Source organism: Pseudomassariella vexata (genome assembly GCF_002105095.1).
Source record: "Pseudomassariella vexata strain CBS 129021 chromosome Unknown BCR38scaffold_1, whole genome shotgun sequence".
Lineage (NCBI taxonomy): Eukaryota > Fungi > Ascomycota > Sordariomycetes > Amphisphaeriales > Pseudomassariaceae > Pseudomassariella > Pseudomassariella vexata.
In genome coordinates, this window is record NW_024467956.1 from 3,713,196 (window position 1) to 3,733,217 (window position 20,022).

Sequence of the window (20,022 nt, forward strand, 5' to 3'; positions counted from 1 at the left end):
CCCTCTTCGGAGTTTACGTTATACGAACTACCCTCCGCCGGCTCGGATTCAAGAGACATACTGCGCGCCGAAGGCCTCCTATCTCAGAAGTTAACCGACAAAAGCGTCTCGCCTGGGCCCTCGAACATGTCAGCTGGACACCAGAGCAATGGGCTCAGGTACTTTGGACCGACGAGACATGGATTACAGGAGGACACCATCGAAAACAGTACGTTACACGACGACCAGGAGAGGAATGGGACCCGACCTGTATTATCGAACGACACCAACATAAACAAGGCTGGATGTTCTGGGGCTGTTTCTCAGGCCTTGGAAAAGGACCGGGAATCTTCTGGGAAAAGGATTGGGGTTCTATTACTGCCGAGACATATCGATCCCACACAATTCCTATTATCGATGGCTGGATACAACTCTGTCAACGAGACCTCGGTACACACCTTACATTAGTGCAGGACGGCGCTCCCGCTCACTCGGCAATTGATACAGTCACAGATCTTACAGATAGGGGCATTAATATAGTCCAGTGGCCACCTTATTCCCCTGATCTAAACCCGATAGAGATGTGCTGGAACTGGATGAAGGACTACATTGAAGATAAATACGGTATTACTGAAAAGCCTAGCTATGATCGTCTTCGGATATGGGTAAAGGAGGCTTGGGATGAATTACCTGAGAGCTACTTACAGGAGCTTTTGAAATCAATGCCAGAGAGGTGCGAAGCGGTGATCGCGGCCAACGGAATGCATACAAAGTACTAGTAAAATGTATTGGATGCATATGCCAAGAGTTAGCGCGTGCCAAGGTGGGGCACGGTACAAACACACAATTGAAAACTTACCCATAACACCATAGTATGTGGTCTCCTATCGCATGAATCTCAATCTTCGTCCTGCACCAATAGACTCTAGAAGCAGTCTCAACTCCTAGACACAGCCGAAGTCGCGGCGCGCCGGGAGAGGACGCATTAACGCGATCGCTGGCGGTGCGGCATGTTGTCCCCGGCCACCTTGCCGACGTTTCATCAGGCGCAAACCAGGCAAAGAGTTTCAGGGGGCCGTCCCGGGGACTGCTGGACATTCCCATCTTTTGATCTGCTGGATCTTCGAGTTCGGTTGCAATTTGCTTTGCAGCTCGAATTGTCCTCGTTGGAGAATGGAAATCTCGTAGTACTTAAAAAGTTTCTTACATTGCAATTGTAGGCCGTGATGCAACGTGCACGCTTCAGCTTTGACGCTGTACCTGCGTTTTCACTGCAGTGAAGGGCTCTGCGCCTCCCAGATGTTCCTGGTACTGATCGATTGGTCGTTACCTAATCTTATAGGGCACGTCGATCTGCCCGCTTACTGGCGTTTAGATGCTGTACAACTTGCTGTTATTGATTCACGAGCCTTGTGTTACAGTATCATTAAGGCATGACCTGGCTTGTTCTATACCAGTATCCATAGCTTGGAAACTCACCAATTGACAAGAGGACCGCTTCATGAAAAATATATCCACTTGAGTTAAGCCATGACTGTCGACTGTGATGTTTGGTTCTCCCTATACCAATAGCATCCGGGAGCTCAGACGCCATCCACCCCAAGGGTATCTGAACATGCAAATAAACCATCAATGTTCCCGATATTGATTCCTTGAGCTCAGAAAAATCCGCAAGCAAAAGTAGGTGTCATTGCCGAATCTTTCCCTGAACGTAGTCTTAGAGCTCCGAAATGCTGTACATGTTTATACAATACTAATGTCAATCCCCCACCCTGAATGCCTCCCTAAACGCCTCGCTAATACACCGCCGATGGTCGATAAGTTGAAGTCACGCTGATAACGTTGGCGCGAGGAATCTATCGACGCGGACTCCGACTGCGTCTGCGGCTATGACTCCTGTCCCGCCTGTCTCGTCTGTCGCGGCGGGAATCGGTGCTGCGCTCACGTCGGCTTCGCTTGTCTCTATTGTCTCGGTCATGGCTTCTGCTTCGGCTGCGGCGTCTTTCGCGTCTGTCCTCATCCCGTGATCGATACTTGTCAGAACCCCGATCATCACGGGTCCGGTATTTGTCAGACCCCCGCTCGTCGTCCCGAGCTCGATACTTATCACCACTACTCCTATCTTCATCTCGGGCTCGGTACTTGTCACCACCACCCCTCTCATCGTCCCGGGCCCTATACTTATCGCCTCCTGTACGCTCACGGTCAGACTCCTTTTCACGACGCCGCTCGCCAGGGCGATACGAATCAATGTCTTCAGGCACACGGCTGCTGCGTCTGACCTCAGGCGACCGTTCACCAGCACTATGCCGATCTTCAAGTCCTGGAACTGGTAGGCCTTTCTCGCGAGCTTCCTTCTGAGCAGCCAGGTACGCCTTTGCTTCCTGCTCACGCCTCTTGATCTCGCCTTGTTTCCAGGTCTCTGCGTCCATCAACTGCGTTTCATGCCTGGCAGAAGTGGTAGGGCGGGAACGAGAGCGACTGCGATGATCTCGACTTCGTGCTCTCTTAGTGGAAGGGCTGCGTGCACGACGTTCACTTCTTAGGCGTGAGCGGCTCCTATCCTTTCGCTCAGTTCGAGGACGAGGGGAGCGGGATCTCTCCCGGCGATCAGTGTGAGCACGTTCACGTCTGTCCGGGCTGTCTTTGCCTCGAGTATCGTTGCGGACTCTCCGATCTGGTTTGTAGTGGTCCCGTGAGCGGCTTCTATCTTTTCGACTCTTCGAATGGCTCCTGTCTCGCCTGTCTCTCCTATCTCGGTCCGACCGGTGGCGAGAGCGACTACGATCTTGAGCTCTGAGCTCACCTGGTCGATAGTTGTTCTCGAAAGGGAACTGATGCCTTGAGCGGCTTCGGCTTCTTACGTCTCTTGAGCGTGGACGCTTAGAACGACTCGTGTTCCTGACATCTCGAGAGTGTAGACTCCTCGAGCGACTTCTCTCTCTTGGGCGTCTCGAGCGGCTTCTCTTTCTTGGGTGTCTCGAGCGACTCCTTTCCTTGGAACGGTGCCGTGACCTAATTGGCTCCTCTCGGTCACGTCGATCACGATCATGGCGATGGTCCCGCGAAGAGGCGGCTATGCTGCTACGTCGCTCATCCTTGGGCTTAGCTTCCCTCGAGTCTTTAGGTTCCTTCACCTCCCTAGGTTCGAGGTCTTCCTTAGAGCTCTCTGCTGCCTTTGCGATCTTCAACTCCTTGATTTCCTTGATCACAATCTTCGAGTCTTTGGTCTCCTTGACGTCCTTGACGTCCTTAACTTGGTTAGTTTCCTTTACTTCCCTAACCTCCTTGGGCGGCTTCGGTTCCTTGACAGAATCTTTCAAGTCCGTCTTCACAAGTTCTGGTACCTTCTTAGGGTCGGATGCATTCTTGGGAGAATCCCGACGGATTGGTTGAATGGCCGAGGCTGGCTTGGTCTTACGTGGCGGGGGCACAAGGGCATCATCAATCTCAATTTCGGGCTGTTTGGCGGAACTTCTCTTGCTCTCACGCAAGAGGTCTGCAAGGGCATCCTGCTCAAGTCTCTCGAGCTCTTCTTTCGACAGTTGCTGTTCGAGTTCTTCGGGCTTATTACGCTCCCTTTCTTCTCGCGGAGACCGGTCTCGTCTCCGTCGCTCTCGGCTATCACGGCGGCGAGGACTGCGGCTTCGATCTCGGTCTCTTCTGTCTCTGGATCTGTCACGATAGCGAGACCTGTCTCTTGACCTGTCCCTCGACCTGTCCTTTGACCTGTCTCTCGAGCGATCTCTTCTCTTCAGGTCACGGTCTCGCTCTCTCTCTTCGCGTGCCTTCTCTCGCGCGGCGCGACGCTCGTCTCTCTCCTTCTGTCTCTGGATCTCGCGTTCCTCATCCTTGGCTTCTCTCTCACGTCGTCGAGCGTCTCGTTCTTCCTTGCGCTTAGCTTCGACTTTCTCCATCTCTCGCTCCCGCTGCTTCTTCTCTTCCAGTTCGATCTTGCGCTTTTCCGCTGCGATCTGTTCTTCCTTCTCTCTGAGCTCGCGTCTCACACGCTCGCGCTCTTCCAAGCGACCGGCTGTATCGGCGGCATAGTCCTCATCAGTCTTAGATCCACGCAGTTGTTCTGCCATAGCGGCTTCGTCGCCCACGTCCGCTTTGCGGAGCTCCCGAATGCGCTCCTCAATAGCTTTCACATCGATGAGCTGGTCAATAACCTCTTCAGCTTTCTGATAGACACCGGATCGATCCAGTGCACCGTCGATAAGAGCAGCTGCCTTACGACGGTCCATCTTCAGCAGTTGGGACGGGTTGCGCTCGACTTCCTGCTCAGCGACCTCGACGATTGATTTAGTGACTTGAGCTTCGTAGCCCTGCGATTGGATAGATTGTAAGCGCATATGCCATAATTTTACCCGTTAGATGCCATCACATACACTAGCTTCGAACTTCTCCCAAACATTCTTGCGAATCGCATCATAGCCACCCTTCTTCTTGAAGCTGTGAGCCAGTCCTTCGATTGCGGATCTTGTAGCAGAAGTCAAAGGCAGATCTGAGGCCTTAAACTTGTGTGGGACAGGCGCTACAGGCGCAGGCACTCCTAATCCTCCGGCTGGCGGCGTTTGCTCTGTAGTGGTCGCCATCTTGACAGCTGAAACGGAGGCCATGCGGCCGTCGAAGTAGTCTCAGGTTAGACCAGAGACTCATAAGTTCGAGCTCGATGTCGGTCGCTGCAGTAGGATAGGCGTCTTGGCCAAAAGGAAGGAAAATTGCGCAATGGGCTGCACGTTCAGGCCACGAAGAAGACGTTGGACCGGAAGGAGTTCAGATTCGACTAATGTTGCCGGCTCTCAGGGAAAATCGCGTCTGAATGCGTTGACTTGCAGGTGGCCCTTGCTTGGACCCACTTGTGATAAAGTGGAGTTAGTGCGGCTGTGAGGAAGCTTTGAACCTCCGTCAATTGAAGACGACTCAATACAAAGCTCACTTCGATCCATCCGAGGCGTAATCCAGCAACCAGCCAATCCCACAAGGCCAATTACACGGGCGTGCCACGACAAATCCATTGACCAGCCCGTCGAGGCTCTACCCTTCTCTACTCAGTCACAATGGTGTCCAGAATCGTCTTCTGGGGCGGCTTCGGTACATTATTATCTCCTTGTCCTCGTCCTAGATATCTTGCTGACTATTAAACGCAGGCGTTGCCGTTAGACTATGGCAGCTCGGCCTTGAAATGCGGCCCTTTTTCAACCGCGGCTCATTATGGGCGTATCCGGTCTTCGCAGGCGTCGGATCAAGCTTCGGATACTGGATCCAGGGTGTGGATGAGCGACAGCAGGCCATGCTGGAGGAGCGAAAAAATATCATTCTGGAGAAGAGGGCGCGACGGGCGGCACGAGAAGGCGACAAGATCGCAGCGGAGAACGCGTAGGTGGGGGGGAGTTCTCGGGCGAATGTTGGCGTATACATATGGCACCGGGTGGGTGGAAAAGAGGAAGGCAAGTTGAGAATTTCATATGATGTATGTCTTGCCGGTGCAAAACACAATTGCGAGTCATTGGTTTGTTGACTTCCCGCGGAGGTTGTCTATTGTACATACCGCATCGTGAGTCTTGTCGCCGTGACAAATGCCAGCTTACGCATTCGTGCGTATATCGACATTCGCAGTCTTACCCTATAGATGCGAATGTTTTCGCTCTGGCAGAGATTAAACATGAACCCGTTGCTGGGCGCCCGGATTTAAAGAGGTCGTTTTGTACTTCTCTGAGTATCCGGGAATCAGTAGAGGTCACATTTTCCCCTGATGCATCTCGCTGTGATGGACAAGTAGTGGTGGACTTGGTTGTGTGTTGCCATGGCAGGCTTGGCAGAGCTTATGCGTTCAGCAAACAGGACATTACCAACTTGCCTACTCAAGTATATACACATCTTACTTGGCCTAGCACCAGCAACATCAGTACCTGTTTTCAGCTGAAGCAAGAGCTGCTTCTTGGGATGATAGCATTCCAAAAATCATTTTGAGAATATTTCGGCATAAGCAGCTGGTACGATTGATCCATATTCGACATCAATATGGCATGTCCAAATGATTTCCTAACGGTGGCCATATGCCCAATCCATGCTCCTGATCCATTTGCCTGTGATACTTGCCATCAGAATTCTTACCCTAGTTGAACTCTTCCAGTTTTCTCAATAAGATTGGTGCCGACTTCGACGCAACACAACCCAGCTCAGTGATCAGGGCGTTCAGATACTTCACCGGAGTCGTGTCGAACAGCAGTCTGAATGCCTCGGCGGAGCATCTCTCAGGGTCGATCTCGTTATAGGTCAAAGAGTCCGTGGCAACTCTCTCTGTGATGTTGATCGTTTCACACAGGGTGATGACTTCCTTCTCCAATTCATTTGCTGCGAGAGCAACATCACAAGCTCCTGCGCGTGCGTACATTGCCCCATTACTGAACATTGCATCAGCTGCAAAGAGAACCTTCGTCGCGTGTCTCATATGATTGATCAGTCCTCCAAAATCTCCACAGTACGTTACTTTGATGCCTTCCGCTGCCAGGGTCTTTGCTAGCAGCTGTCCGGCTCTCTCATAAGGGTCATCGATGACGAAGACGGAGAAATTCGTTCCGAATGAATACGCACAGAGGAGTGTCCGCTCAACGAGGCTGCTGCGGCCATAGACCAGGACGACATCGCCGTTTTCAATATGCTTCGCTCCCGACTCCGTGATAACCTCGTCGGCTGCTGTGATGCGTTCCGTAATGAAGTTGTCAATTGCTCTGCAAAGGTCTCTCTTTGCGTCCTCTTCCTTGGAATCCATGTCGATCTTGCTTATCTGAAGCTTGAGCCATCTTATCGCATTTCCCATAGAAAAACACATGGGTCGGCAGGAAGTCAGATAGTCGATCTGAGGGCCAAGCACATGTGGGGTAAAATGTCGGGCAAGAGTATGTCCAGCAGGAGTGCTATAAGATGCGATTACCTTTTCGAGGTCAGTAACTTGAGCGATCTCATATTATTTGTGGGATACATACTCGTTTGAAGGCCAGAAGTGTTGCTCGCAGCCGGTTGATGCTCTCGTCAATGGTAAACGTCGCCATCTGCTGACCCAATGCCAGTACTGCAGGATGAACGCTCTTGTCCGCTTGTGTCATTGGTAGTCTCTTTGCCATGGGTAGGTGACTGAAGCACTCGGGTATGGTTGCTTTCTGTTCCGCTACCATTGACGGAGTTGCTCTGTTCGGAGTCGGTCGACCTCCAGCTCCAGATCCTGCTGTAGCTGTAGCATCTTGCTTCCCCTTCTTGTTTCCCTTGACTTCGCCAGCCGATGGACCTAATTGGCCGGGTGAAGACGACACCGCGGCCTCGCCCTTTGCGACCTCCTTGGACGCCTTTGCTAATGCTCTCTTTGCAGCCTTCTCTTCCTTGGCCTTCTTCTTCAGCTCGGCCCCAGAGAGTTTCTTCTCGCCACTAAGGGCATTGGGTGTTTCTGCTGTTCCTGTCTTCTCGCCTTTCGGAGGTTGGATCGACTTTGACGACTGCTCTTTTGGCTGCGGTGCGCCTTGGGAAGGCTCACCATTCGGTTCAGTAGACATGGCGCGGGGTCGGTCTGGTCGCGCCAGATGTCGCGCCAGAATGCAGAAACCGGGCAAGGAACGTGGAAAACTTGACAAAAATGGAGTATGTCTGTCTATATCATGTGCAAGTTCGTGAGAAACCGGGAATGCCAAAGGTGATTGTCAAATCGGCACTTTGAGTCACCAAGCAATAATTGTTTGCAGGGATGAGAGACTAATGCGGCTGCAAACTTCAAAATCGATAAAAGTCCAGGGCGTCACTTTGACCCCGCCATTCCGCGGCCCCACCTCCAGCTATTAGCCCGGGAACCCCAACTTGCCTGAGAGCTTAGACACCAACTGACCCCTCCTTCCGTTCTGCATTGCATTCCCATGCAGGCCCAGACACAAACGTCGCAGTTGCAGGTCTTCCGTGTCTTCTTCGCCATTGAGGAGTTATCCGATGCTCCTCGGAGATTAGCCGCACAGGAAGCCGCATTTCATCATGCTTCGGAAAATGTGTGGGTAGGGGTAGGTAGGTCATGTATCAAGTCTCTCTCGTATTTATTGGAGCCAAGTCAGCCTACCTGAGGTGATCGTGGCTCTCGTGCATCTTCTCCATCGCCTCTCCTCTCCTCTCTTGTCTCTTATCTCCTCACAAACCGAGAGCCTCCTTTTCCGTTATTTCAATATGTCGGGCAAACACTTCATCAACGACTCAACCGTCCTTGTCAACTCTGCACTCCAGAGTATTACATATACCAACCCATCTGTAGCCCTAGATGTTGAGAACAAGATTATCTATCGAAGGCCTGAGGAGGGCAAGCCGTCCCAGGTTTCCCTCATCAGCGGTGGTGGTAGTGGCCATGAGCCGAGTTTCAGTGCCATGGTTGGACCCGGCCTGCTGTCTGCTGCCGTAGCTGGTACCATATTCGCCTCGCCCAGCGCCGAACAAGTGAGAAGGGCCATCATGTCCCGAGTTGACACTGACAAGGGTGTGCTGGTCACTGTCATGAACTATACGGGCGACATCCTCAATTTCGGCATGGCAGTCGAGAAGGCCAAGGCCGCGGGAATGGGTTGTGAGATGGTGGTTGTGGGGGATGATGTTGGTGTGGGACGCGAGAAGGGTGGCAAAGTCGGACGCCGTGGCATTGCGGGCACAGTTTTGGTCCACAAAATTGCCGGAGCTCTCGCGGCCCATGGAGCGACTCTTGAACAAGTTCACAAGGTGGCCCAGCTGACAGCGGATAATCTTGTCAGTGTGGGAGCTAGCCTCGAACATGTTCACGTGCCCGGCCGAGCACCGCCCGACCCAAAGTTGAAAGACAACCTGGGGGCCGATGAGGTTGAGATCGGCATGGGCATCCACAATGAGCCTGGGTCAGGGAAAGTAACAGTTGAGCTCCCTGAACTTGTGACCAAGATGCTTGCTCAACTACTGGACCCCAACGATGCCGACAGGAATTTCCTCAACGTGAACTCCAACGAAGTGGTTTTGCTGGTTAACAATCTTGGAGGCGTCAGTATCCTTGAACTGGCTGGTATTACTGCCGAGGTGGTAAAGCAACTTAAGCAATGGGGCATCGAACCAGTGCGTATCCTGAGTGGAACGTACATGACAAGCTTAAACGGACTGGGTTTCAGCATATCATTACTCAACGTTGTCAATACAGACATTGGTGGCCCGGGTATGATCCAATTGCTGGATGCCCCCTGTGAGGCCACCGGTTGGGCTGCTCCAATCTCCAAGAACACATGGGAGGCTAGGAACCAGGCCACCAGGGAAGAGAAGGCAGCGTCGGGCGAGGCATCAAAACCCAGCGGACTAAGAACGAATGCCGAGTCCATGAAGGAAGCACTAACAGCTGGACTCAAGGCTGTTATCGCTGCGGAACCTGAGGTGACTCGCTATGATACGGTCGTAGGCGATGGCGATTGTGGCATTGGCCTCAAAAGGGGTGCTGAGGGTTTGAGCCAGCCCCCCCCCCCACTGATGCTGATATACACATGCTAACATATGGATAGGCATCCTCACTTATTTGTCGGAGAACTCATTAACTGGAGATGTCGTCGTTGATGTTTCCCAGATCGCATCTATCATCGAGACAGATATGGACGGCACCTCTGGGGCACTTTACGCGATATTTATCAATTCCCTTGTTCATACGCTCAGAGTCTTTGGTCCAGGAGATGCAAGTCCGAAAGCTTGGGCCGGCGCCTTGAAACAGAGCTGCGAAGCACTGTCAAGATACACCCCTGCTAGACCTGGAGATCGTACCCTCGTGGATGCTCTGTACCCATTCGTCGAGGTTCTCGGGAAAACTGGGGATGTGAAGCAGGCCGCAGAAGCCGCGAAAACTGGAGCTGAAGGGACGAAAGGAATGAAAGCCAGTCTTGGACGCACCGTCTACGTTGGAGGGTCAGGATTCGAGGAGGTACCCGATCCAGGTGCCCATGGCCTGGCCGCATTCTTCCTTGGTTTGGCTGGCTTGAAGAATGGAGAAGATGACTGGGAAGCGGTGCAATTTGAGGCAGAATCAGGGGCTTCTTAGCACATGAATAGCGAGGAGTGAGTGCTTAGTTAGGACACATGTATTGATGGTATCTAAACGATTTCCCGCCCCGAGTTCTGTTCTGGACATGCATTTGGTCCTTTTGCACTGCCGGTATTTTACTCGGCCAGATCACTCCATACAAGAGCGCAGTCATCATGCTTAAAGACAGCTGTTAGCAAATCCTGTCCAACATCCCTTTTGCCAACGCCTGCCTGATTGAATACCAGCGAACCATCCTATGCCGTCAAGATCGACATTCACAGCAGAATAAAAGCCTCTACTAGATGAATCTAGCTGAGAAGAACCAAGATGACTGAATCTCCTCTCAAGAACCTAGAACACACATTAGTCCCATGGTTCCCAACTCGCGAAGGGCCCTTGGGATGCACATACATCTTGCTAATGAACCGATCCTTGTTGACTGGTCTGCCCTTCTTGCCATTCGCAAGTCTGGGCGTCTCGGTCCACATCTCCTTCACGTTTTCCAGCACCATGTTGCAATGCCGGTCGAAGGCCTTGACTCGGGCAAGCAGCTTGCGGTTGTTGCGAATTGAGATGAGGACTTGTGTATGGCTTCGAACGGCGGTCTGGAGGATGGAGAGGGGTCCCGCACTGAACTCGTGCTCTTCGAGCTGTTGGATCTCATACTCCCTGTCACGTTGGTCAGCATCAACGCCGGGAAACAGTTCCTTAGAGGTGGGAGGCAAACGTTAACTCATTGCGCGGCTTCGTGAGGAGGTCCCTGACGGTAATGTTAGCTACTGCCTCAAAGTAGAATTGAATTCGCCTGCACCTACTGGATCTTTGCGTCCGCCATGATTGTGGTGGTGTTGCAAATGTGTAAATTGACTTGAATCAAGGACGTCTGTTGGCAAGGCGGCAGTCCCGAAAAGTCCAAGTTCGAATCGCTTGGTCGTGGTGAGATGGTGATTGATAGGCTGGTGTTCGGGATCCACAGCGCGGCGTGGCTGAAGCTCCATTTGCAACCCCAAAAGACCCGAGCTTCAAATGTTCGAGAGGGAAACCTTTAAATCTGCGCGATCCCGAGGTTCGATTGACTTCGCAAAAGGCTCCCCTTTCCACGCTCGCCCGATGCGCAGCTTCAACTCATTTGCGCATCGAGTCAATCTTAATTTAGATGTCTTTTAGAGTCCTTGTAAGCCGGGCTGCCTTTGCGGCTAATGCTTCCTCGCCGTTAAGGAATAGCAGCTTCAGAATGCCTCTGAAAGCAAAAATACTCGATCCCCGGGTCACATCAAGAGCTCAGGTATGAGCACACAATACCTACCTATCTACCAGTGCTAGTTATCTAACAATGAATACAAACAGATGTCCACAGGAGACGTAAAGCAAAAGATCAGGCCTTCGCCGGAAGACGAACCCGAGGATGTGCTCTTCAACAACTTGTATGGTCTTCGCACCGTCGAGCTCAATCGTCCACAAAAGCTCAACTCGCTGAATGCATCTATGATTCGAAAAATTGTACCCCGCCTGGTCGAATGGGAGAAATCTGACATGGCAAATGTGGTAGTGATGAAGGGCGTGGGCGACAAGGCTTTCTGTGCAGGCGGCGATGTCATGGCACTGGCGTTGCAGAATCGGGAAGGACCTGAGGGCCAGCAAAAGTCGGCCGATTACTTTGCTCTCGAATACAAACTGAATCACTATATCGCGACTTATAAGAAACCATACGTCGCCTTCATGGACGGCATCACCATGGGCGGAGGTGTGGGCCTCAGCATACACGCCCCGTTCCGGATAGCCACCGAGCGCACCACCTTCGCCATGCCCGAAACTACTATCGGCTTCTTTCCTGACGTCGGCGCCTCATACTTCTTGCCGCGGTTGCCTGGTTCAATCGGAAAGTACCTGGCCCTCACAAGCGAGAGGTTGACTGGGGCAAACGTCTTCTACACGGGAATTGCCACACACTACCTTCACTCGACGAGTTTAACCAGTCTCGAGAACCGCCTTGCCGAGCTGCGCTTTAGGGACTATGACTCTATGGAAATGCGTCTGAAGATCATTGAGATGACGATCGAGGAGTACGCCACCGGCTTGCCGCCCTTGGATAAGGAACCAATTAAGCTCGCTGGCGAACTTCGAAGAGCCATTGACCGATGTTTCAGCAAGACTAACGTGCCCGAAATTATGGCTGCCTTGGAGCGCGAGGAGGGCTCTACCAAGCAATGGGCAGTAAAGACCCTGGAGACACTGCACAAACGCTCGCCGACGTCAGTTTATGTCAGCTGCAAGCAAATGGACATCGCCAAGAACTGGAGCATCTCGGAAACCTTCCAGCGAGAATACCAGATTGCGGCACACTTCATGCGACATCCCGATTTCACTGAGGGTGTGACTTCACTCCTGAGCAAGCCGCAGAGGACGCCGCAGTGGACGCCGGCCACGTTGGAAGATATCACGGACCCCATTGCTGCAGAGCCTTTCTTCCAGAAGAGCGCAATGACAGAAGGGCTGGAGCTCTTGGTCGAGCGCGACTACACGAACAACTACCCGTACACCTATGTCGGCGTTCCCAGCGAACAAGAGGTACAGCAGCTCGTGAGCGAGGGCACGCGGAGTCGACGCGAGATTGTGGACGAGTTTGTGCAGAGGAAGAACGGTCGGCAGGGTATCGCTACAATCGTACAGGAAATCCTGAGACGCTCGACTGCGGTGGATGAGAATGGACATGCGCAGTGGGTGTACGAAAATCAGGGGCCTACGATCTGAAATGTAAATTCTTCGTTGTACAATAAACAGTCGATGCTGACTATGTGAATAATGAGAAAACGGAGTCGTGCTTTAAAAATTGTTGAAAGGCGATACTCAAGTCCGAGTTTCGTCAACCTTCACGGTCGCAACAAGGTGTGGTTGAAGTATATCATCAATCGAAAAGAGGGCTCTGGCTGTTCTTGAGTCACGAGTATGCAAAAGTGGGGCTTCGTACGGCTCCGGGATATATAAAAAGGACTCCGGCCGCCGCCCCTCCCGGCAAAATTATTGACAAAACAACTCATCCATCTCATTCTTGAAGTAGTGTGTTGTGTGCAATTCGGATTCCGGTTGCCCTTCTGCCTGCGATTCTTGTGATGGCCTAAACGCCGAACTCTCACTTCGAAATCGGTCCGTGCATCAAGGTCCCACCATACCGGCATTTAACGCGCGTGGAGAACCAGTTCCCAGCCACCTTGGCTGCAGGGCTCGACTGGGCTAGGCTCAAATGCGATAAATCGAGATACGTTCCCAGGTAGGTAATAAGTGCAAACTTGATAGAGGAATTCCCCGGAACTTGAAATGGGATAAATGCTGTCACGACGGTTGATGCTCCTGTACTCTAGGTGGAATAAAGGGGATGGATTCTCAACTGACATTGCCTTCAGTGTCAGTGGTGCCGTCTATTCCACTCAGGTATCCACTGCCCGCCAGCCTCTGATTGACGTAACGGTAGAACGCGGGCCTCGAAGTATCGGAAAAGTCGCGCTAGTAAAGGCGCGTTGACGACCGCCAGGGAACCACTAACGCGGTACTCCTATCGATTGCCATTCGCCTTCTGGACCAGGTACACTTGTAGTTTGCATCTAAAGACCTTACCTACACTTCAACACCCGTCGACTTACACACGCTTCCGACTTCCCTTCACCTTAAGCTCCTGCGAGAGCACATGCACCAAGACCAATTGATACGTCCTTACTATCTCGCTACGCCGGTTCGGAATTTGCCTTTGTACATTTCTACTTCCTGTCGGGTTCCTCTAGGTCACGCCACTACCGCTTTCCATCAGAATATTGTACCGCCAACCCGCGATTTTTTCCAGTCTCGTCAAACAACATCGATACGCGCCACAACTCACGGCCATGCCTAGGAAACACAAAGTAGCACCCTGATACTGTGATCTCTTGGCATCAAACAATTTCATTTTTTTACATTTTCCTATTTCTGAAACAAGAATTCGGTCTGTCCAGAGACTCAAGTCGAGGTGCTATCTGGCATCGTGAATTGGACGACCCTTGCTTCGACATGGCCAACAACAACAACAACAACAACAATGCACATTGGGGACCCCCACCCATTGGCCCCGAGGACGTTGAAATGCAGACAACAGCTATGGGGTGTACGGATGCTCGATTGTTCTGGGAACGTCACCAATTGCTGACAAGCTTCTAGTGAAAGTCCATTACTCCTTCGACAGAGACAATGCCATCAATTGTCTGGCCCGGTGGCCGCATACTCTTCACGTGCAAACGATTGCAATCGACGAGAGGAACACCATTGGGGTTTTGGACCTGAGGACATGTGTGCAAGCGGTAGCCCAATGCAGCCCCGAGTTAGTTGGCGATAGTGGGCAGGATTATACAGTGTACGCGTACGACTACTCAGAACCCGACACACCCCTCGTCGGACAAGGCATGTTATGTTGGGCTCTGGAGCAAGGCCCTGGTGGGGATGCTTCTCAAAAACTGGTCACTGGCAGAGTTACCAAGAACGTGCTCGCCATTTTCGGCAACGGCGTTCGGGAAACCCTCGAGGTCAAACTGAGGTTGACCGCCGTGCGCAAGATCGCACGAGCAAATCCGACACCGACGCCTGGTCCCACGAGCAATATGGAATCGGTCCCAAGCCTCAACAACTCAGTCTCCATCATGTCGGAAAGCGCAGAATGGCGGGCGTTTATGCAGTCGAATCCCAATTTAGGCCACAGAGGAAACGTGTCAGCCATGTCTTCACCTGGACTAGCACCTGCAAGGCTTTACAACGCAGGGTTTGATGCCAGAAACGACATGATGAGACCCACTTCACAAGGCTTCCTAGCTGCGACATCAAGTCGTCCAGCCTCTGTTGAGCCAAATACAAATGGGAATGCCACCACGCAGGGAAACCAAGCAGGTCCTGAAGGCTTGAATCCAGCGCCAGCTGATGGAAAAGCCAACAAACCGAAGTCTCGCGCTGGATCGAAAGCACCGACGGGAAGACCGAGGGGCCGCCCACGCAAGAATCCTCTTCCAGGCGAAGGGAGCACTTCTGGCTACGAAGATGGCACCGATGCGGATGACGGCCCGCCGCAGAAGAAGAGGAGGGCCAAGACGACTCAAGTCGTCGAGCGAAGCAATACAGCAACATTTGGTTCAGCGCCAGAGTCTCTTCGAGTAGCAGCAAGCACGTCGGGGTCCCTACGAACTTTCCGCCCTGTTGGCCCAGGGAGGGATGGTCCTACCGGAAACCATCTTCAGGAAGGCCCCAGGGCTCCCACGCCTGTTCCAGAGCGCCAGTTGCCTGGCCCATCCAACTCGAGATCGAGTGGCTCAAGTACTTTGAGACGACATTCCGTAACGGCACAGGATCAGGCTGGCTCTTTTATGACATCGTCTTTGGAAGTGAGCCGTTTCATGTCCCAAAATCAGGATGCTCAGTCACCAATGGACTCAATCGCTCCGTCGCCGTCTCAGTACAGTGATGCCAGTCCAGCAGATATTGGATCATCGCCTCCGGTTCCCAGGGCCATGTATAGCATACGGTCCAGCCCGAATCCGCCGTCGAGTCCAATTCTACCTCCAATGCCAATGCCGCAAATACAACCCGATTCTGGATTCATGAGTGGCGGACTGGATGATGCGCCTCAAGGGGACGATGCGTCAAACATATTTGAGAAGCCTGGTGTCCAAGCCCCACCTGCCGCGCCAGCTTTGGCAAAACCGAAGCCCAAACGGAGTCGCGCCAAAAAACAGCAACCTACCAAAGCTAAAGATATAGCCAAAGATCAAGACAACTTCGTCTATCATTCCGAAACGCCGGGTGACCCGACTCTACTCCCTACCACGTCGATTTACACAGGTCCTCCACCTCCGAACCCTACTAGAAGTCGCAAGCCGGCGGCAAAGGCAAAGGTACAGACACAATCAAAATCAATCCCGCCTGTGACAGAGCAGCCTGGTCTGCCTCCTCTGCTCCAAAAGTCCACGTCCGAAATCACGACGTTGACTGAGCTAGCGGCGAATAAGATATCTCAGGTACTCCCTCGGCCTGAGATTGCGACGATAACAGACGCATCTGCACAACTTAAGGTCAGGACGACGAGAGAACTGCCTGCGCAAGTTGACGTTAACACGCCAGAGGAACCACCTACACAGCCTGAGCGCCTCACGACAGCAGCAATACCTTCACAGCCCGCACCGGATACGAACGCATCGCTGAAACTCGAGGCACTCGAAGAGAACCCCAGCGGTTTCAATGCCAGACTTCTAGCTTCACTGAATGATGATGATGATGATCAATTTTTCGACGGCTTGATTGTGGAGGAGCAGAGTTTCGCACCTGCCGAGGATCATCAAGCACGCGACAGCAACCTTCATTCCACGGCTGAACCCGCATACTCTCCCATGTTGCCGCCTCCTCCAGCTTCCAGGGCCATCGAAGAATCAAACCCTGAGCCTGAGCTTCCTCCTATGGCCCAGGTACCTGCAAGTGATCTCGCCATGCCTCGGCTGACGCTACCCATGCCACCGACTATATCAATCTCTGAAGCATCGCATCCCCAGGCCGAAATGTTTGATCTCGCGGATGCGCGTAACAGTAAAAACATTGTCAAAAGACAGGCCATCAAGCAGAAGCTCGACGAGGCCGTCGCCAAAGGGGAGTTGCCACCCTTTTGCACTAATTGTGGAGCTGTCCAAACTCCTACCTGGCGCAAGATCTGGAAGCAAGAGCACACTGGAGTTCCCGATTATCACGAATACTCGGAGAAGCCTGGTCATGTCACTGCCATCAACGTTCTGGAGCGAGATCATGAGGGTAAGCCTTGCCTATACGAGATGGTGAAGAAAACGCTCGGCCCCAACGAAGACAAGACTCTATGGAATGAAGTCCTCCTGTGCAACCCATGCGGAATCTGGTTCTCCAAATGGAAGGCTCCTCGACCACCGGAGAAGTGGGAAAGAGACCAGGATCGCTTGCAACAGGTGCGAAATCGAAAGCGTTCTGCAGGCGCCCAGACTTTGAGACAAAAGAAGCCCCGCACGAAGAGTGGCTCGCAAATGAACCTTACTTCCGAGATTGGTTTCTCCACCGATCCTACTGGCCCCTTTGAAGGTTCCTGCTCGCCCGGGACCGAATTGGCAGATCCGTTCACATCTAATCCACATCCGCTAAATAGCCGTCAGGGGAGTATGGTGAACCTTCAGGGGCCTGGATCGACTCACTCCAGGGGCAGTGGGACCCCCGGTAGCCCCATTGCACTAGATGATGATGATCTTGGCTGCACCAGGCGAGTCCTGTTCCCTTCGCCGCAAAAGGACGGCCGGCAGAGGGTTATGGGTGAAGTGACGGTAAATGTTATGCGAGCTGAACCCAATTTCCAAGCACCCAAGGAGCGCGAAGACGAGGGAGAGAAGGAAAACCGCCGCATTACTGCTCAACATCACGAAAGTGATGATTTTGCTGACTTGTTCGGTACTGCTCCTGCACGCCCATCCACGCCGCCCCCGAAGTCATCTCATAGTGAGCCTTTCAAGACCCCAACGCGGCCTACACCGAGCCATCGTCCCATCACTAGAAGTGTGACGAGGTCGATCCGCTCTTCGAGGTCCGCGAAGTCTCCAAGCCAATTGCTTTCGGGATTGCAGCGCACCCCATCCAGAACACCCCGGTCCACCACCATGTCCAGCGCCCTGCGCAGAGGTTCCCCGAGGAACGTGAATATGTCCTCTCACCTAAATGACAACCTGTTCGAGTCTCCCTTCACAAAGTCCATCAACCAACTGCTTTCCGATGCCAACGACTTCATCGCGCCGTCGCCGCACCGCGGCTTCGAGCTCGACTTGAGCCACCTACCGCATATGGACAGCGACGGTCTTTTGGTACCGGGCGGACATTTCGACTTCGGTAATCTATTAAGCACGGATGTGGTGATGCCAAGCTCGTCTCCTACACGGCATGGACACGAGCATCTGCAGGTCTCGTTTGGGAGCCATTTGGTCTATAATGATGGAACTGCTGAAGCTGAGCTTTGGAGGCAATTAAGTGTTGGTACCTCCGGTGCTGGTGCGGGGGTGGACAACACGGACGCCCCTGAAGAGCTTGAGGAAGAGGCCAAGCACTGATTGGGAGAAGAAGCTACACTGCGATTGTATTTTTCTGTTCGAGTTCCTCGTATGCATGGATGCTTGAGGGCATGTTTGACGGGAACATTACAGGGGGAAAATGGGACACGAGAGCCATCATAGAAAGAATACCCCATCATGATGTGTTGGGGGTTCAAAGGCGTTTTGTATTTTCCCTCTTCTACTCCGTGCAGGGCACGAAGTGGCCCGTAGTGGGCCACAGGATTCGATTCGATTCAGTGACAAGAGAGCAAGGGAGGAGTTTACTTTGAATGAAAGAATCAGCAATCACGCATTGTGAGGATACTATATAGCAGTCGCTTAGACTAGTTGTTCAAGAATAAGTATATAGACACGAGGAACTTGAATACAAAAGTACGAACTAAAACTTAGGGGCCAAATCTTGTGAATACGATTATGTGATGTATGTTAGGCAACCTTGGTGGTCTTGGCAAAGCCCACCAAGGTTGCCTAACAATGTATATGCTAATTACTTTGCTGTGGTGGTTAGAGCTAGGACTTCTGGATCGAAGATGTGTCGGTTCTGTCATGAATTAAGACATGCAGGGGGACAAACAAAGGCAGCCAGCAGGACACCGTTGAACTGGCACAGACGACGGCCATCTGTCTGCAATCGAAGTCATCCCCAGAGGAATCAAATAAGTCGCCGGTAGAAGCGTGATTCCAACGAGGCGGATCTATTAATGATATATTCAGCTCCAGGTCCTACTTCCACTGTCTCTTCCTCCATCGCTCCAATTTAATAGATTGCTCAACGATAATCGAGTATGATACACGTTGCCCAAATATATCTATTCAGGATCATGCTTAACGGTAGTCGGTCATTGTCTCTTTGCTGGTTCATTGGATCCGGTAAGATGGTCAACCGCAATTGAGCAGTGATTGGCTCTTTTCCTTCACTTAGTAAGACAGTCTATTGTAAAAAGTGAGCTATATCTCCTCGAACGGTAAGAGTAAAGAATAGCTAAGGTTAAGATCTATAATATCACTAGTTAAACTCGTCCAGAATAGTAGCGCTTGTTTGTAACAGTGATATACGCAGATTACCAAATATAGTTACAAAACCTACTGTAGTATATAATATAAGTATCTGTGGGATCGCACTGGTACTGCCCGTATCCTACGTGACCTTAGGCCACCAATTCCATAGTATCTACGTAATCTAGTCCTATCTAGATAATTTACATACGAAGACCGATTGAGTATATAGCGATTACAAAACGTAAAGATAAGGATAACTATATAAAGATTGTTGCAATAAAAGAAACTTATTTACATGGTGCGCTAGATACGCGTCAACCTTTTAATATAAAGCTTAAACTATAACGTCGCTTTACCCTTTTACAGCGCCCTACGTTAATCGATTCTTACTACCTATAGATTAATAGGCTTAAGTAATAGGATATCACATTTTATTTTGATTTCTTTAATCCTGTCTACTTAATCGAATTAGGTACGGGGCGTTCATATGCCGTCCAGCAGCACCTTCCTAGCTCCTGCCGACCGCCTGTCAGGGTACGGCTAGGCCGAAGGCAATAGTACAGAGTGATGGGGAGTAACGGGCGTCCCTCCTACGTAATACCGGGTGGTCACTGGCGGTCTCAGGTAGGGGTGCCCACGGTGATGCATTGATCTCTGCTCCTTCCCTATCCTACTTCGAGATGGTCCTTATATAGATAGCTAGGCCGCCGCTTGGACCCGGCATAACAGCAGGGTCGGCGATGCCAAGGATCTTGACTCTCGTCATCCCAAAGCTTCACATAGATTGTAATCATGACTCGGGAGTCTTTTGTCCGAAACACCCCTCCGGCGCCCCACCGGTGTCTTGCGTTCAGTGTCCTGACACCCACCGGT

The 20,022-nt window shown here is 51.9% G+C and overlaps 8 protein-coding genes across 8 annotated transcripts; 5 read left to right on the forward strand and 3 right to left on the reverse strand.

Annotated features, from left to right (window-relative positions):
* Positions 1 to 1,369: 1,369 nt before the first annotated feature.
* On the reverse strand, positions 1,370 to 4,761 carry BCR38DRAFT_359850 (complex proteins associated with Set1p component shg1-domain-containing protein). Its single transcript, XM_040857153.1, has 2 exons — positions 4,371 to 4,761; positions 1,370 to 4,307 (listed from the first exon to the last, which is right to left on the reverse strand). The coding sequence occupies exons 1-2, from the start codon at positions 4,599 to 4,601 to the stop codon at positions 1,836 to 1,838; spliced, it is 2,703 nt and encodes a 900-aa protein (XP_040721537.1). The 5' UTR covers positions 4,602 to 4,761; the 3' UTR covers positions 1,370 to 1,835.
* Positions 4,762 to 5,042: 281 nt separating this feature from the next.
* Positions 5,043 to 5,365, forward strand: BCR38DRAFT_330070 (uncharacterized protein; the record flags this gene model as incomplete). Its single annotated transcript, XM_040854926.1, has 2 exons — positions 5,043 to 5,076; positions 5,133 to 5,365. 2 exons carry the CDS (start codon positions 5,043 to 5,045, stop codon positions 5,363 to 5,365), a joined length of 267 nt encoding a protein of 88 aa, XP_040721538.1.
* BCR38DRAFT_24112 (uncharacterized protein) lies at positions 5,229 to 6,027 on the forward strand. The gene has a single exon (XM_040854388.1). It carries the CDS (start codon positions 5,458 to 5,460, stop codon positions 5,953 to 5,955), a length of 498 nt encoding a protein of 165 aa, XP_040721539.1. The 5' UTR covers positions 5,229 to 5,457; the 3' UTR covers positions 5,956 to 6,027.
* Positions 6,028 to 6,100: 73 nt separating this feature from the next.
* Positions 6,101 to 7,532, reverse strand: BCR38DRAFT_330481 (uncharacterized protein; the record flags this gene model as incomplete). Its single annotated transcript, XM_040854966.1, has 2 exons — positions 6,101 to 6,919; positions 6,972 to 7,532. The coding sequence occupies 2 exons, from the start codon at positions 7,530 to 7,532 to the stop codon at positions 6,101 to 6,103; spliced, it is 1,380 nt and encodes a 459-aa protein (XP_040721540.1).
* Positions 7,533 to 7,805: 273 nt separating this feature from the next.
* Positions 7,806 to 10,098, forward strand: BCR38DRAFT_418483 (Dak1 domain-containing protein). Its single transcript, XM_040859227.1, has 2 exons — positions 7,806 to 9,463; positions 9,522 to 10,098. The coding sequence occupies exons 1-2, from the start codon at positions 8,185 to 8,187 to the stop codon at positions 10,046 to 10,048; spliced, it is 1,806 nt and encodes a 601-aa protein (XP_040721541.1). The 5' UTR covers positions 7,806 to 8,184; the 3' UTR covers positions 10,049 to 10,098.
* A 243-nt stretch (positions 10,099 to 10,341) lies between these two features.
* Positions 10,342 to 10,868, reverse strand: BCR38DRAFT_454335 (small nuclear ribonucleoprotein Sm D2; the record flags this gene model as incomplete). The annotated part of the gene is made up of 4 exons (XM_040861693.1): positions 10,342 to 10,384; positions 10,445 to 10,702; positions 10,761 to 10,793; positions 10,849 to 10,868. The coding sequence occupies 4 exons, from the start codon at positions 10,866 to 10,868 to the stop codon at positions 10,342 to 10,344; spliced, it is 354 nt and encodes a 117-aa protein (XP_040721542.1).
* Positions 10,869 to 11,267: 399 nt separating this feature from the next.
* BCR38DRAFT_454336 (enoyl-CoA hydratase/isomerase) lies at positions 11,268 to 12,784 on the forward strand (the record flags this gene model as incomplete). Its single annotated transcript, XM_040861694.1, has 2 exons — positions 11,268 to 11,318; positions 11,381 to 12,784. 2 exons carry the CDS (start codon positions 11,268 to 11,270, stop codon positions 12,782 to 12,784), a joined length of 1,455 nt encoding a protein of 484 aa, XP_040721543.1.
* A 1,287-nt stretch (positions 12,785 to 14,071) lies between these two features.
* BCR38DRAFT_404976 (uncharacterized protein) lies at positions 14,072 to 18,147 on the forward strand (the record flags this gene model as incomplete). The annotated part of the gene is made up of 2 exons (XM_040857912.1): positions 14,072 to 14,165; positions 14,219 to 18,147. The coding sequence occupies 2 exons, from the start codon at positions 14,072 to 14,074 to the stop codon at positions 18,145 to 18,147; spliced, it is 4,023 nt and encodes a 1,340-aa protein (XP_040721544.1).
* Between the last annotated feature and the right edge of the window lie 1,875 nt (positions 18,148 to 20,022).